Genomic DNA, 13596 nt, shown 5'->3' on the forward strand with positions numbered 1-13596 from the left:
AAACGAAGATTACATTACATTACATTGCATTAATTTATTTTACAAATACATAACATTCAAACATTCACACAAAGGTCTACTGAAACAAATGCAAGCTACTGAATGTACGTATTATAAACAAACATACTGAGGAATAAATAAAATGCCAGGTAACAGTGGTCTGTCTGTACAGTGTGTTGACTCTGCCTGTGTGTGTGTGTGTGTGTGTGTGTGTGTGTGTGTGCAGAAAGTTATCAGAATGAAGAGCAGGCAGCAGAGGGAGAGGGGTGTGTACCAGGTGCTGGACTGGCTGGAGACGGAGCGCCCCCACTGTATCAAGGTCTTCTGGAATTGCGTGTTCGCAGACCACATCATGCAGCTGTACCCAGCTCTCCGCCTACTGCGAAACAGCCTGCAGGATGGTCAGTCCACCGCACGGTCCAGTCCGGTCGTGGTCAGACCACATTTGCTTGCCCTCCAGTCGCTTGCTTCTCATACCTGTTATACTGTTGGGTGCTAAAGCCACTCAGGCTAAGTATCGCACTCAAGAGCAACAGCAGAGCTCCACCTGGGCACTGAACCAACAACCTTCTGGGTACAAGCCCAGGTCCATAGACTACTGTCCTACGGGGCTATGACATTTGACTTGGGTCTTGTCACTCTCCTAGAACAATAGAGTTTATCCGAATCTTTTTTTTTTTTTTTTTTTAAATCTGGCTCATCACTTACAACTGTCATTATTTTTTTCAAATGTGACTCTGGTACTAGAAGATCAGACACAGGTCATATTCTTTTAATTCCTTCATTTATTCATCATTCAGTAGTTGCTACACATTAAGCCAATAGGGGTGTACGTATTTTAATCATTCTGAATTACATTAGTGCTCTGATACTGGAAAGTTTTAAAATGATGTGGTAAATACATGTTTATCGTTAGGTGATTAACCATGAGCACTCGCATACTGTAACACTGTAACCTCTTTGTTGGTTGAGTGGCTTAACTGAATTTTGAATGTGTGTTTCTTTTCCCTTGTTCCAATCAAATGCAGGGTCTTTCTCCTTCATTGAAAATCTGCCGGAGAAGGAAGAAACATCGGGGAACAATAAGGAGGAGGACAAAGAGAAGGAGGTCAAGAAGAAGTTAGTGGAAAAGAGGGGAAAGAAGAGAAAAAAGAGTGTTGAGGAAGAGGAGGAGGAGGAAGCAGGTCCATCCTCCCCTTGCACACCCAAACAGAGGACAAACCAACTGAAACACTCTTTCAGTGAGTTCCAGGTCCAGATGCGATCTAACTGCAGTGCACTTTGTCCTTAATACCCAGGTTTAATCTGACCGCAGTGCCCTCAGCCAGCACTTTCCAAGGGACTTGTTTTTCAAAATGCTAAATTTCAAAATACTGAAAAAATAAACTAAAATGAGCTTCATTTAGATGCAAGAAATTATCACTTCGCGCATAACGGCCACACCAGTGTGATTAGAACACTAGATTGGAAAAATTCTAGCTAACGTTAGCTTTGAGGAAACAGTGATTTAACGTTACAAGGTATAGCAAACGCGGCAGTGAAAACTACGAGAAGCTTAATAACACTAATGAAAACACAACTAACGATGTAACGCAACACGCTCGCTACATAGCATAAAATAAGTCACGTACGAAGTTAATAATGGTAAGTGAAACAACATCAGTTTTTCAGAGGACTGCCCTGGCTGTGATTTAGTGAAGTATGAACGTGGAAAGGTTATGCATTTGTGGCAACGGCAGCAAAGTCAGTGTCGGGGTCATTTCCTGCCATTGTCCGCAACAGGTTCTCCGCTCGGGAAGGGGGAGAAGGACGACATTTGGAGCTGGCCGTTCTATAAGACACAGCTTCCTGTCACCTGCGGAGACAAGGAGGGCAGCCTTAACCGAGACAAGCTGGCCAGAGGTGAGTATGGAAGAGTGGCAGAGAGGGGAAAGATGGGGGAAGAGGGGAGCATAGGGTTAAAGTGTGTGTGTGCTGGGGAGGGTGCCCGAGAGAGATGAAGCAAGTCTTATACCTGCCGAGGGCATTTAAGTTGAACTGCAGTGCGGAGCCATGTTTATAGCTGTCATCGTTATTAGTGGTGTTATCTGCATTAACAAGTAAATTCCTTTGATGCTTTTGAAACAGTTTACTATTGGATTTATATTTGTATTGCTCTGTGTACTTTAGCTTGCAGGGGGCTCTGGATGAGAGCATGTTAAGGAATATATAACAAGTGACATTAAAATGTGAAGAACGAGCAGTTGCAGTGCTTGTGGTGGTCTTAGTGATTGAGGCTGGTGACTGTTATGAATGGGGCCTGGTGTCCTGTCTGAATGTCCGGTTTGAGTCTTTGTCTTTACCAGGGGAGAAGTGTATCCTGGCAGAGGGGCGCTGGTTCAGCCCTCAGGGATTTGAGGAGTTTGGGGGGAGAAAGAGCAGCAAGAACTGGAAAATTAGCATCCGCTGTCGGAGCACCCCCCTGCACAAGCTGATCCAGGTGAGGGAGAGGGAGAGGGCTGCCACCATACAGAACATGCTGCACCATTCACACACTGATCCATGCTGATCCGTACATCCTGTACTATTCACACACTGTAGCACTGATCCATGTCAACCCACAGATACTACATTATGCATACGCTGTAGTACTGATCCATGTCGACCCACAGATACTACATTATACACACGCTGTGGTACTGATCCATGTTGACCCACAGATACTACATTATACACATGCTGTGGTACTGATCCATGTTGACCCACAGATACTACATTATACACATGCTGTAGCACTGATCCATGTTGACCCACAGATACTACATTATACACACGCTGTGGTACTGATCGATGCTGATCCGTAGATCCTGTCCTACACATGCACTGTGGAAATGGTCCTTAGGTCTACAGTTCTATAAGTACAGTACAGTACTGTACACACATCAAGTAGCAGTAAGTCAAATTTGTGCTCAAGTCTACCAACACTGTGACTGCCATTGGTATACTTGCTATAAGGTAATACCTTTCATATTCCTACCATTTTACCTTACCTATACAAGTCATTTTCCTACCGTATTTATTGTACCCAAACCAGTCATATTCCAACCTTCTTTACCTTACCTATACCAGTCATAATCCTGCCATCTTTACACCTGTACCACTCATATTGAGGGCCCAGAGTTCTTCCTGGCCATGTGACTTGCAGATCTTTCAACCTGTATTTCATTCATTATCGTCTAGGTGTCTCTTTAGGCACTTTAATCTCGGTAGAGACACTGTTATTGATAAAACAGGAAGAAAATAAAACATGGACATGCAAAGAATGTCAAGAAACATTTCTTTTCGTGAGCAAGTGCAACAGTATCTGTCTATCACACTGCATCAAGTTGAATGTCATTTATTTTGGATAGCTTGGAATGTGTCCTTACACCACACTCAAAAGATATACACCAACGTTTAAAATTTCACAAAAAAAGTCTGAGATTGATATGAGGGGGAAACCTCCATCCGAAAAGGCAGGAGAAAAGAATGCCTAGCATGGCGGTAGGTCTTTCATGATGTCACAGATGCATATGCATCTGCATAAATATTCCCTTGCAAAATCATCCCGATATATGCAGTATTTTGTCTGTCTTGCCTAGGAATGTGACATTTTTATAGTATGATACACAGGGATCATAGAATTAAAGCTGGTTAGTTAGTTATACAGTGTTGATGCTGTGTTCATGCTCTGTGGATTGTGGATTTTGCTATTTGAAACCCTTCAGGCTAATTCACAGTGGAACTGCTTGTCTGTACGTGTCTCCCCAGGAGGGTCATTTGAAATGTCCAACCTTTAACCGCCGTCAGAGGGCTGCCACTCAGAGTGAAGAGGTAACAGCTTCTATATGTACTTGATAATCACCATAGATGTACTTGCCCTTCAAAAAATATCATAGCATAGTGATCTGCATCACTATTTAGTCACCTTCGGTATGCTTCCATTTAACTGATGTGCAAATGCAGACACACACGGTGGAAACCGATGCACGCATATGATTAATGCGGAAATGCTTTAGAGGGAAATGCTTTATCCCATGGGCAGTCTCAGCTCTCAGTTGTGAATCGGACTGTTGCACGTGGGTGTCGCAGCTGCTGGTTTACCACAGCGGATGTGAGGAAGGTGCATTGCTGTCCAACACCAGTGTGGATTATTTATTGAATTGTGTTTGCGTGCTAGTTACTATACGGTGCTGTTAAATGTGTATGCATTTTTGTTCTCTAAGTGAATAAGCTGTAGTTGTGTGTAATATTCAAAGGACATTTCATAAATTCTCTTTTAAGCCAGCCTTACTATCACCAATCATCTTGCTTCTTGCACCCATATGTAAGTTAGCAAAAGCTGAGGGCAATAAGGTAACCGTCACCCTGTCGTTGTTCGATTGCAGCGTGAGCTCCAGTCAACATGCAGCAGTCACTCGGGATCTCCCGTCAGTGAGAAATCACAGTCTGCAGAGGTCAGTGAGACAGTCCGCTGACTCAGCTCTTAGGCACGTACACAGAGTGAAAATATATTTATATGTACACATACTCTGTAAAATGCTATATGGTCACATCTTCCCATATGAAAATGAGATATATTGTAATATACTGAGAAATATTTTGTTAAGATAGATAGATAGATAGAGTGCTTTATCCCCAAGGCGAAATTCCAGCCCAAGAATATCTTGCAAATACATTTAAAATATATTAATGCACAGCAAAAATATACTAAATGTATCAAAATGGCAGTAATTGACATAATTTCAATGTATTTACTGAGTTAAAAATATGTTCTCTAAAATATGTTCTCAGTAATTTTTTGTATTGGCTGTGTATGGATTCAGCTGTTTAATGCAGAATTTACAGCTGTCTGTTTTTCTGCTGCCAGTGAACCTTTGCATTGACATTGGTAACACTATGAGGTATAAGGCCTGTTTTTTTTTTTTTTTCTTTCAGAGAAGGAGGAAGTTATTTCCTTCCAATAGATGTGAAAGCGCCATCTCTGGTCAGTATCAATTTATGAGAGAATATGCTAGAAAAATATGTAAATCCGCTTCCGTGAAAATGTACCTTGCACTAATGCGCACTTTTTTTATTCAGTATCCTCTTTATCTGGTCAAGCCCCCATAACGAATACACTTGCGTAAATAGACTCACTAATCAGTTAATCAATCCCAGTTGAGAAAGGGACTGTGACAATGTTAGAAACTTCCTGTGTCCGCTACACAATAAATAACAGGAACCCAAAAAAGCAAAGGAAGGGTACATTAAAACCACGCATCATCATGATATCGGTTAGAGCAGCGTTTCTCAACTGAATCAGCTGTGCTGGAGCAGGGAGAGATCTAAAACATGCAGGACAAGGGGGTCCTCCAGGAGAGGTTTGAGAAATGCTGGGTTAAAGAACCAGTATCTGTTTCTGACCCTGAAACTCTTTATTTTGGTATCGCCGGCAGTGTGACACAATCATCTGTACATCTGTGATAAATGAAACCTTCTCGTATGTATGGCATTGCCCTCTGGGGCTCTCCTTCCTGATGCTCTGCTGTGTTTCACGTGTTTCCTTCAGATTAGATTTTCCAGCTGTAAAGGATTTTTTAAGCTTTTGCTGGGTGCTTTAAGTCCGGCGGCCCACCGAACAAAGAGTGCAGTGTACTACAGAAGTGTCTCCTGAATCAGAGACGTTAAAAATAGATGAGCTTCAATAATGATATTGAGGTAGGGCTGTCATAGAACAAAGTCCATTGGGCTGGAGACGCAGTGATTCAGAAGTGCAAGTGAGCAGTATATGGGCAAAACCTCGAAGGTATCCAGAAGTGGGGTGGTAGTGTGGCAGGGGTGGTAGTGTGGCATAGTGTTAAGGAGCAAGACTTATAAACGAAAGGCTGCAGGTTCGACTCCCCGCTTGAGCACTGCTGCTGTACCCTTGGGCAAGGTACTTAGCCCAGAATTGCCTCAGTAAATATCCAGCTGGAAAGCAGGTAACGTGAAGTTGTAACCTGTGTAAGTCACTCTGGATAAGCGCATCTGCTAAATGACAATAATGGAATGTAATATAAGCAAAGAAATGTTGTGATTAAGGGATCGCCCGCGGGCATCCTTTGATTAACGGTGTCAGCTTGTGTTAATAGCATAGTATGGCCAGATGGTTAGTCTCATTACAAGTGTCTGGATTGTATCATAAAACAGAAGTCATTCATTTTCAGAGAAACAATGTATAATGTCTGTTCAAGTATCAGACGCAGACTCTGAAAGAGGTGAAGAAGAAGAAGACGACGATGAAGAGGAGGAAGAGAAAGAAAATGGTGAAAAAGAACAGGAAGATGATGATGATGATGATGATGATGGAGGTGAAGAGAGGCGTGATGATGTAGATCTGTCAAGATTTGGTGGCCCCCGTCTTCCTGTCACATGCGGGTCAGCCGAAGGAATTCTGAAGAAAGATCGTTTTGCGTCAGGTCAGTGTGTGTGTGTGTGTGTGTGTGTGTGTGTGTGTGTGTGTGTGTGTGTGTGTGTGTGTGTGTGCGTGTGCGTGCGCGCGCGTCCAATGTTGCACCAGGTGCAGCAAAATCAATATACGAAGTAATGGGATCCTTTGGAGAAGAAGTCATGCTCTTTGAACCTCTGTCATATTTACTTCATTATGTGTGTAGCGAAGGGTGAGAGCATTCACCCCACCCGGCCTCAAACCCGGGTCTACGGGGTACCAAACATGCGACTGACCGCGACGCCAAAGAGCCAGGCTTGTTGCTATGGCGCACTCCGTCACAATGTGTACGCTTGCTGACTATATTTCCATATGAAATAACTACAGCCCCTTCACACTGAACTGTTTGCCACTGATAGTGATTCCGAATGAATATATGAGAGCTGTTGCTAAGTCCTTGTATATTGTGTCAGACATGGAAATTGAAAATTAATAACAATTCAGGATCTACGATCTAACTGTTTCATGTTTAAAAAGGTTTTTCCCTTGTTTTTTGTAAATGCATCATTCCGTACAGCATCACCTGTTAGGTTTTAGTCAGGTCTAACACTTAATTGTGCAAACAACACTTTCATAAATCAAAGGTCACATCTAATATGGCCTTTTTAATTTTATACATGTCTGACTTTTCACTGCATTAACTCTTTCAAGTCATTTATCAGGAATGGTCTGTAAATTTGCATAAACTGGTAATCATGGCTGTCAGTCCCTGGCCGCACCCACCGTGTATGGCCCTTCCTGACTTCTTTCACTGGTAGTTCCCATCTCTTTTCAGGCCTCTCGTTAAACAGTCATCCTATTTCAGTACCCTGATCATCTGAACTAATCATCCTGTTAGTTTAAATGAAGCACCTAGGCAAGCACTTTGGCTGTGAAGTCATTTTCTGTTGACACTTAATCGCATGTCTGTTCTACTCTATGGCAGGGAAAGACCGTGCAAAAAACTAAATGTCACATTTTATTACATTCATTCATTCAGCAGGCGTTCTCATTCAGAGCGAGTTCCAGCACAAAAGAGCAGAAGTGTATCCATTCAAGTTGAGCATAAGACTATTCAAGCCCTGCTACAGGTTAAGTTGTGCAACCTGACTAGGGAAGCCAAGTGAACTACCATACATCACAGTCACTGTGATACACACAATCACAGTTTACTGAGAGAAAAAACATTGACATTGTAAAATAAGTAACGTTGTTAAACTATGAAAACGGCATAAAGCAAACATGTAAGGGCCTTATTTAAAAGGAAGCGCGCAAATATTATTTATTCAGCTCAGTGAACCAGGTACAGTGTTTTATATTTGGTTGTTGAATTTAATTATTCAGATGTGGTTTGCATGTGGATCTGTTCTTTAGACACTTCCCTTGAACTGAATCATATTTCTGACTTGCTTCAACAAGCCCTTCATCATGGCCGTAATTATGTAATTGGTCACATTGTTATGCTGATTACCTAATGATTGCTGAGATTAGGGTGCCTGTATTGACTTTAAGTATAGATTAAGTGCCTCACAGGTCATGTGGTCAAGACACACTCTGGGCCCCGCTTACAGTGTCTAGATGTCTAAGAAATCCCTCACCCATAAACGTCCATCAGCAAAATCAGAGCCTGCTGAGCGTGCGAAATCCCTGTTACTCACATACTAATCAGCCAGCATCGATCGTCCTCTGTCCTCTGCCACGTCAGGGACCTTGGGGAAGTGCATCCGGACTGCGGACAGGTGGCTGACCCCAGCCGAATTTGTAAAGGAGGACCCGGCATTTGCTGACAGCTTCTGGAAGAGGAGCATCCTGTGTGAGGGAGAGCCCCTCAGCTTTCTCATCGAGGTGATGAGGAGGGGGAGGGAATGGTAGGGGAGGGCAAGGGGGAAATGGGGGGGGCGGGGCTTGGAGAACCGTGGCTTCTTAAGGTTTTACAAGCTTGGTTTTGGCCAGTTTCCGAAACCTGTCATATTCCTGTCATGTCAACGCTGTCAACAGAGTATGAGTCTTTCTGGGGGGAGTCTGAGGACAGTGTGTTTGCCTCATTCACAGAGGAAGGTCCTGCGCCCACACTCACTCCTGTGTAAGTGCCCATCCTGCAGCGGGCAAGAGGAACACCTGGTGAGTCACTTCCTCTGCTGCCAGGGCAACGCCCTAACCTAGCCAATCATGGCGGCGAGACCTCCGGTGTGGCGGTAGTAATCAGGGGCATGATGACTGTGGTTTAGGTCAAAATTAGTCATGAAGGCTCGAGGGAGTAAACGAAGACTAAAATAAAAACACATCAGGTTGTTTCCTGCCAGCTTGCCTTGAGTATAACTGTAGCGTAGAATTAGAACAGGGCTGTGTCTGTCAGTAATCGACAAACAGATTGGTGAGTGTCATTTTGATAGCACGGAAAAAATATCCAGTATGTGTCATATATAAATATGTCACCTGACCTGTTGTTGTTGTTGTTTTTTGTTCTGTCCTTCCTGTACCTGTGTGTCATACTCTACAGCTGGAGCAGCAGAATGATGATGACTGCTTTGTGTGTGGCGGTCCAGGGAGCCTGGTGTGCTGTGACGAGTGTCCCCGCGCCTTCCACTCCGCCTGCCACCTGCCCCCTGTGGACGAGAGCTTACTGGGGTGAGTGCAGCAGGGTGGCCCCCCGGGGAGGGGGTGCTGGGGGGGGGGGGGGGTTAGACATCCCCTCACATGTGCCCTCCTTTTGTTGGCTATCACAGCACTTAAGTTACTGTGTATTCGCGATACAGGCACGATACATTCTAAATGCAGCCAAGTGTGGTGTGCCTTGAAACTGTTTGTTCAAGTGAACTTTGCTTGTATGATGCGTTTAAACGTAGGCTCTATGGTGAGACACCTCTGAGAATTTGCAACTGAACTTTAATTAAGTTACGCCGGCCTTGAACTTTTTACAGCCTTTGTGTATTTGCAATACAGTCACGATACATTCCAAATGTAGCCAAAAAAGCCTTGAAACAGTTTGTTCAAGTGAACTTTGCTTGCATGATGCGTTTAAACATAGGCTCTATGGTGAAAAAAACCGACTTAACTTTAATTAAGTTACGCCGGACTTGAACTTTTTACGGTCTTTGAAATGGTTTGAGAAACGCGTCACTTCTCATCAGAGTTTACGAGGACGGTGTCTCCGTTTAGCATCCAACATCATCAGATATTACAAGGGCCATTTTTGTGCAGCCATTTATTGCATATTATAGCCTCTATTTTAAAGAGCTGTAACATTCAGGGAAGTTGAAAGGGCTGGTCAGCACTTTCAAAACCGTGTCATCACATTTTTCAAGGGGCTTATAAGTACTTCGAGCTCATTTTGACCTCTGTTTGGCAATTCCTGTGAGGAAGTGTCTGATTTGTGTATACTGTGTAATGACAGGGAGTGACAGGTCACTGAACCTTAGCTCACTAAACCCCAATATCTGTGTGTGTGTGTGTGTGTGTGTGTATGTGTGTGTGTGTGCGTGTGTATGCATGTCTCTTGTGTATCTGTATATCTATATATCTATGTATATCTCTTTCTCTGTATGTCTGCATGCAGGCCAGAGTGGCTGTGTACATACTGTGTGATGACGGCGAGCCAGGGGTGGTGGTATGAGTCTGGCAGGACTCTCTCGCAGGCTCTGAGCAGGCGCATCTCGGACTTCATGCTGGTGAGGTCCAGTAACATTCGCCAATAAATCATGAGAACATGTCACTGCAATTGCATCAGGACACAAACACATACTGTTGATTAGTGCGTCAGCGGAAGAGTGTGTCTGTATTGTGAAGTACAATGTTTTACAGCAATGCCAGCTCCTCCTGCTCCAGCTTTACAATTCTGACAAGGAGCGTGTCTTTTCTCTCAACCCCTGCCTCACGGTGAGTGTGACTGTGCGTCTGCCACTGTCTGAGTGAATGTGTAAAGCATAGTGGTGTACAAAGCAAGTATGTAAATGCATGTCTCAATGTATTACTCAGAGTGGTAGTCTGCTGGCGTTCATGTGTGTGTGTGTAGCGCTGTGTCAGTGAGCGTATACCTTTGTGTCAGTGAGTGTGTCTGTGAGCGTATAGCTTTGTGTCAGTGAGCGTGTCTGTGAGCGTATAGCTTTGTGTCAGTGAGCGTGTCTGTGAGTGTATAGCTTTGTGTCAGTGAGCGTATAGCTTTGTGTCAGTGAGCGTGTCTGTGAGCGTATAGCTTTGTGTCAGTGAGCGTGTCTGTGAGCATATAGCTTTGTGTCAGTGAGCGTGTCTGTGAGCATATAGCTTTGTGTCAGTGAGCGTGTAGCTTTGTGTCAGTGAGCGTGTCAGTGAGCGTGTCAGTGAGTGTATAGCTTTGTGTCAGTGAGCGTGTCTGTGAGCATATAGCTTTGTGTCAGTGAGCGTGTCTGTGAGTGTATAGCTTTGTGTCAGTGAGCGTGTCTGTGAGCGTATAGCTTTGTGTCAGTGAGCGTATAGCTTTGTGTCAGTGAGCGTGTCTGTGAGCGTATAGCTTTGTGTCTGTGAGCGTATAGCTTTGTGTCAGTGATTGTGTCACCGTACATTCGTGTTTCTGTGCCAGGTGACGGGATACAGGAACTTCATTAAAAACCCCATGTGGTTCGAAAAAGTTTCGGAGAAGCTGCAGAACGGGCACTACTCGACCGTGCGCGAGTTTTTCGCAGACATCCTTCTCATTTTTGACAACTGTGCCACGTTCAACAAGGTGAGATGGCACCTTCATACAAAGAAAGGTTCGACAACTCAGAAGGTGACTAAGACATTACCCTTATGCTGACAAGTGAAGAATAGTGGTGATTATTTAGTGATCATTATACCACTAGACTGATTAGTTTGGTAGAATTAGTATGCACAGTGTATAATGTGACTGTGTCTGTGTAGTTTTTAGGCTGATCACCTGTGAGTTGTGACCTGTGGCCTACATTTCAAGAGATGCTGCTATGTTGAACTAATCATGCACACAGGCATACTGAAAGTGTGTAAGTGGCACAAGGCCGTCCCAACGGAAAGGCCTATGATTTCGAGCACTCATATAACTGTAGTTCAGTACTAGGTTAGTCACGTCATATTTAACCATTTGGGATGATCAGATATATCGATGCATATATCACAACCAAGATACCTCAGTTCTTTGAAGCTTCTTATAGTAAAGGTTTTGTTCTTAGGTGATATAGGGGCTCTCTACCCGGCTGAACTTTCTCCCACTCTGCCTCCCTTGTTAGTGTTTGTGACAAAGAGGAGTTGGGTCAGTGTGTACTCCTTATCAATCCAGAGATACCTTTTGAAGCAATGTTTTTCCAATTAGGCGCCAGACTCTAGGCGATGCAAGGCCAGTTATAATTAACTATTTTGGACAGCTTAGGGATGGTATAAGATGTTCTTTGTGCAGCAGAGTTTCAGTTGAGTACGTGTACGTGCGTGTCCGTGTGCGAGTGCGGGTGTGAGAGTCACCCAGCTGCAGCAGAGACAGACTGGATCGTGAGGATGAGTGTGTAAGGCGTAAGACTCTAAGTGAGACTTAGTCCGTGTAACATCTGAAGCCGACCATCGCGTGTGAAGCCTTGCTGTATTGAAGACCATCAATAAACCTGTTTCTACCTCTCCTTCAACCACGGTCCAGACTGAAGTTCTTTGTGTAACAGTTTATTAGTTAGCCTGCGAGAGCATCAATTTCACCGAAAGCCAACACAAGGGACCTGCCAGAATTAGTCTGACTTATTAAGCATTTGAGGTTAAACTGTTTGTCCAGACCAAATAATAAATTAATGCTCAGTTGGAGCTGGATTACACTCCTGTGTGTTAGTATGTTAACATATATAATTAGAGTAATATTACATTTCTCTCCCTCTCCCTCTCCCTCTCCCTCTCCCCTTTTCTCCAGAACAATGAGTTTGGAGAAATGGGTGCCAGGCTCAAGCAACTATTTGACCGGGAATTTCGCAGGATCTTCAGGGTACAGCAGTGACTCTCCGCAAGGTTACTTTTTACAGCATTCACAAAGATGGTCTAACAGTCGAGCATGTTATTGCTAATTTCAGGTGTCACATATCTCATTTGAAGGCTTCAAGTACACAGAACTGGAGTGTCGAATCACTTTCAGACAGAAGGCCTGGTAAGGTGGATTGTCTCCCCTTGGGCCACAGCACAAAAAGACGAATTGAAATATTTGCACAAAAATGACATGATGGTGACATTCCAAAGAAAAATTACAGAAATCAGAATTTGTTCAATGACAGTCCATTCTGTGGCACTGTATTTCACACGTGTCACTGGTGTTCGGAGGGCCCCATGACCCAGTTTACTGGTTTCCTGAAGACAATTTGATTGTTACTTACCCACCTTGGATATATTATAAAGTATTTCATTTTCATTTAAATGAACTAACAGGATCACTGATGCCTTGGCTGTGGTCTCACACTATGGTCTAGACCGGTGTGTGTGTGTTTGTGTGTATGTGCATATACATTCATTACTTCTTTCAACATACAAAACTGTTCATTGACACATTACGATTATTCAGATAAAAGCCAAGTTCCAGCAACATAAAAGTGTTAGCAGACCAGTTTCAGTATGCAGTGATATGTAACTTAAGTTTGTGAAAGATGAGAAACTTCTCAGAAAGAAACATAATGTACAGCGATCAATGGGCCTAAGTGGGCTGTATTCTTCATTAAGTGTATGCGGCATGTCAGCAAGTCAGAACTTGGATTCTTTCATCCTACACTCACTCCTGAGAAGTAAAATGATGCCAATGCATTATGGTGTACCTCAAAGTGTATGCCCCGGGAGTAAATACCTGCAAAAAATGCAAAACTCTTTCGTTTAAGTAAAAAAAAAAAAAAAAAAAAAAACTGATAAAAACATTTCATGGAAAGCATGTATGTATATGGAGTGTGGTATTCATCATTTTTCTCATGAACTATATCTGGTATCATTCATACCTTTGTATTTTAATTGTACTCAACATAAATAATAAACATTTACTTGAATGTCACTTCCTGCTTAAGATTAAAGACAAAAATATTTCTGCCATATTGTTTCAAAGAATATTTTTTTTAATTCTATTGAAAAATATTGATGTGCATTGGTAAACTGATTTGCTGTATTAACTATAGTGCTCTTAATTTGATAGAAAC

The 13596-nt window shown here is 43.1% G+C and overlaps 1 protein-coding gene across 1 annotated transcript in view; it reads left to right on the top strand.

The window, feature by feature from the left end:
* LOC118794700 (nuclear body protein SP140-like) overlaps positions 1–13254 on the top strand; it is a 14047-nt gene extending 793 nt beyond the window's left edge. Inside the window, exons 3-17 of the mRNA XM_036552952.1 lie at positions 227–401; positions 1029–1241; positions 1783–1902; positions 2346–2479; positions 3790–3852; positions 4407–4475; positions 4957–5005; positions 6234–6458; positions 8172–8311; positions 8519–8587; positions 8967–9094; positions 10023–10134; positions 10268–10342; positions 11022–11165; positions 12342–13254. Of these exons, the coding sequence (XP_036408845.1) occupies positions 227–401; positions 1029–1241; positions 1783–1902; positions 2346–2479; positions 3790–3852; positions 4407–4475; positions 4957–5005; positions 6234–6458; positions 8172–8311; positions 8519–8587; positions 8967–9094; positions 10023–10134; positions 10268–10342; positions 11022–11165; positions 12342–12425 (1800 nt within the window). The 3' untranslated portion in view covers positions 12426–13254. The remainder of the gene's footprint in view (positions 1–226; positions 402–1028; positions 1242–1782; positions 1903–2345; positions 2480–3789; positions 3853–4406; positions 4476–4956; positions 5006–6233; positions 6459–8171; positions 8312–8518; positions 8588–8966; positions 9095–10022; positions 10135–10267; positions 10343–11021; positions 11166–12341) is intronic.
* Positions 13255–13596: the final 342 nt, after the last annotated feature.

Source organism: Megalops cyprinoides, chromosome 19, assembly GCF_013368585.1.
Source record: "Megalops cyprinoides isolate fMegCyp1 chromosome 19, fMegCyp1.pri, whole genome shotgun sequence".
In the NCBI taxonomy this organism is placed as follows: domain Eukaryota; kingdom Metazoa; phylum Chordata; class Actinopteri; order Elopiformes; family Megalopidae; genus Megalops; species Megalops cyprinoides.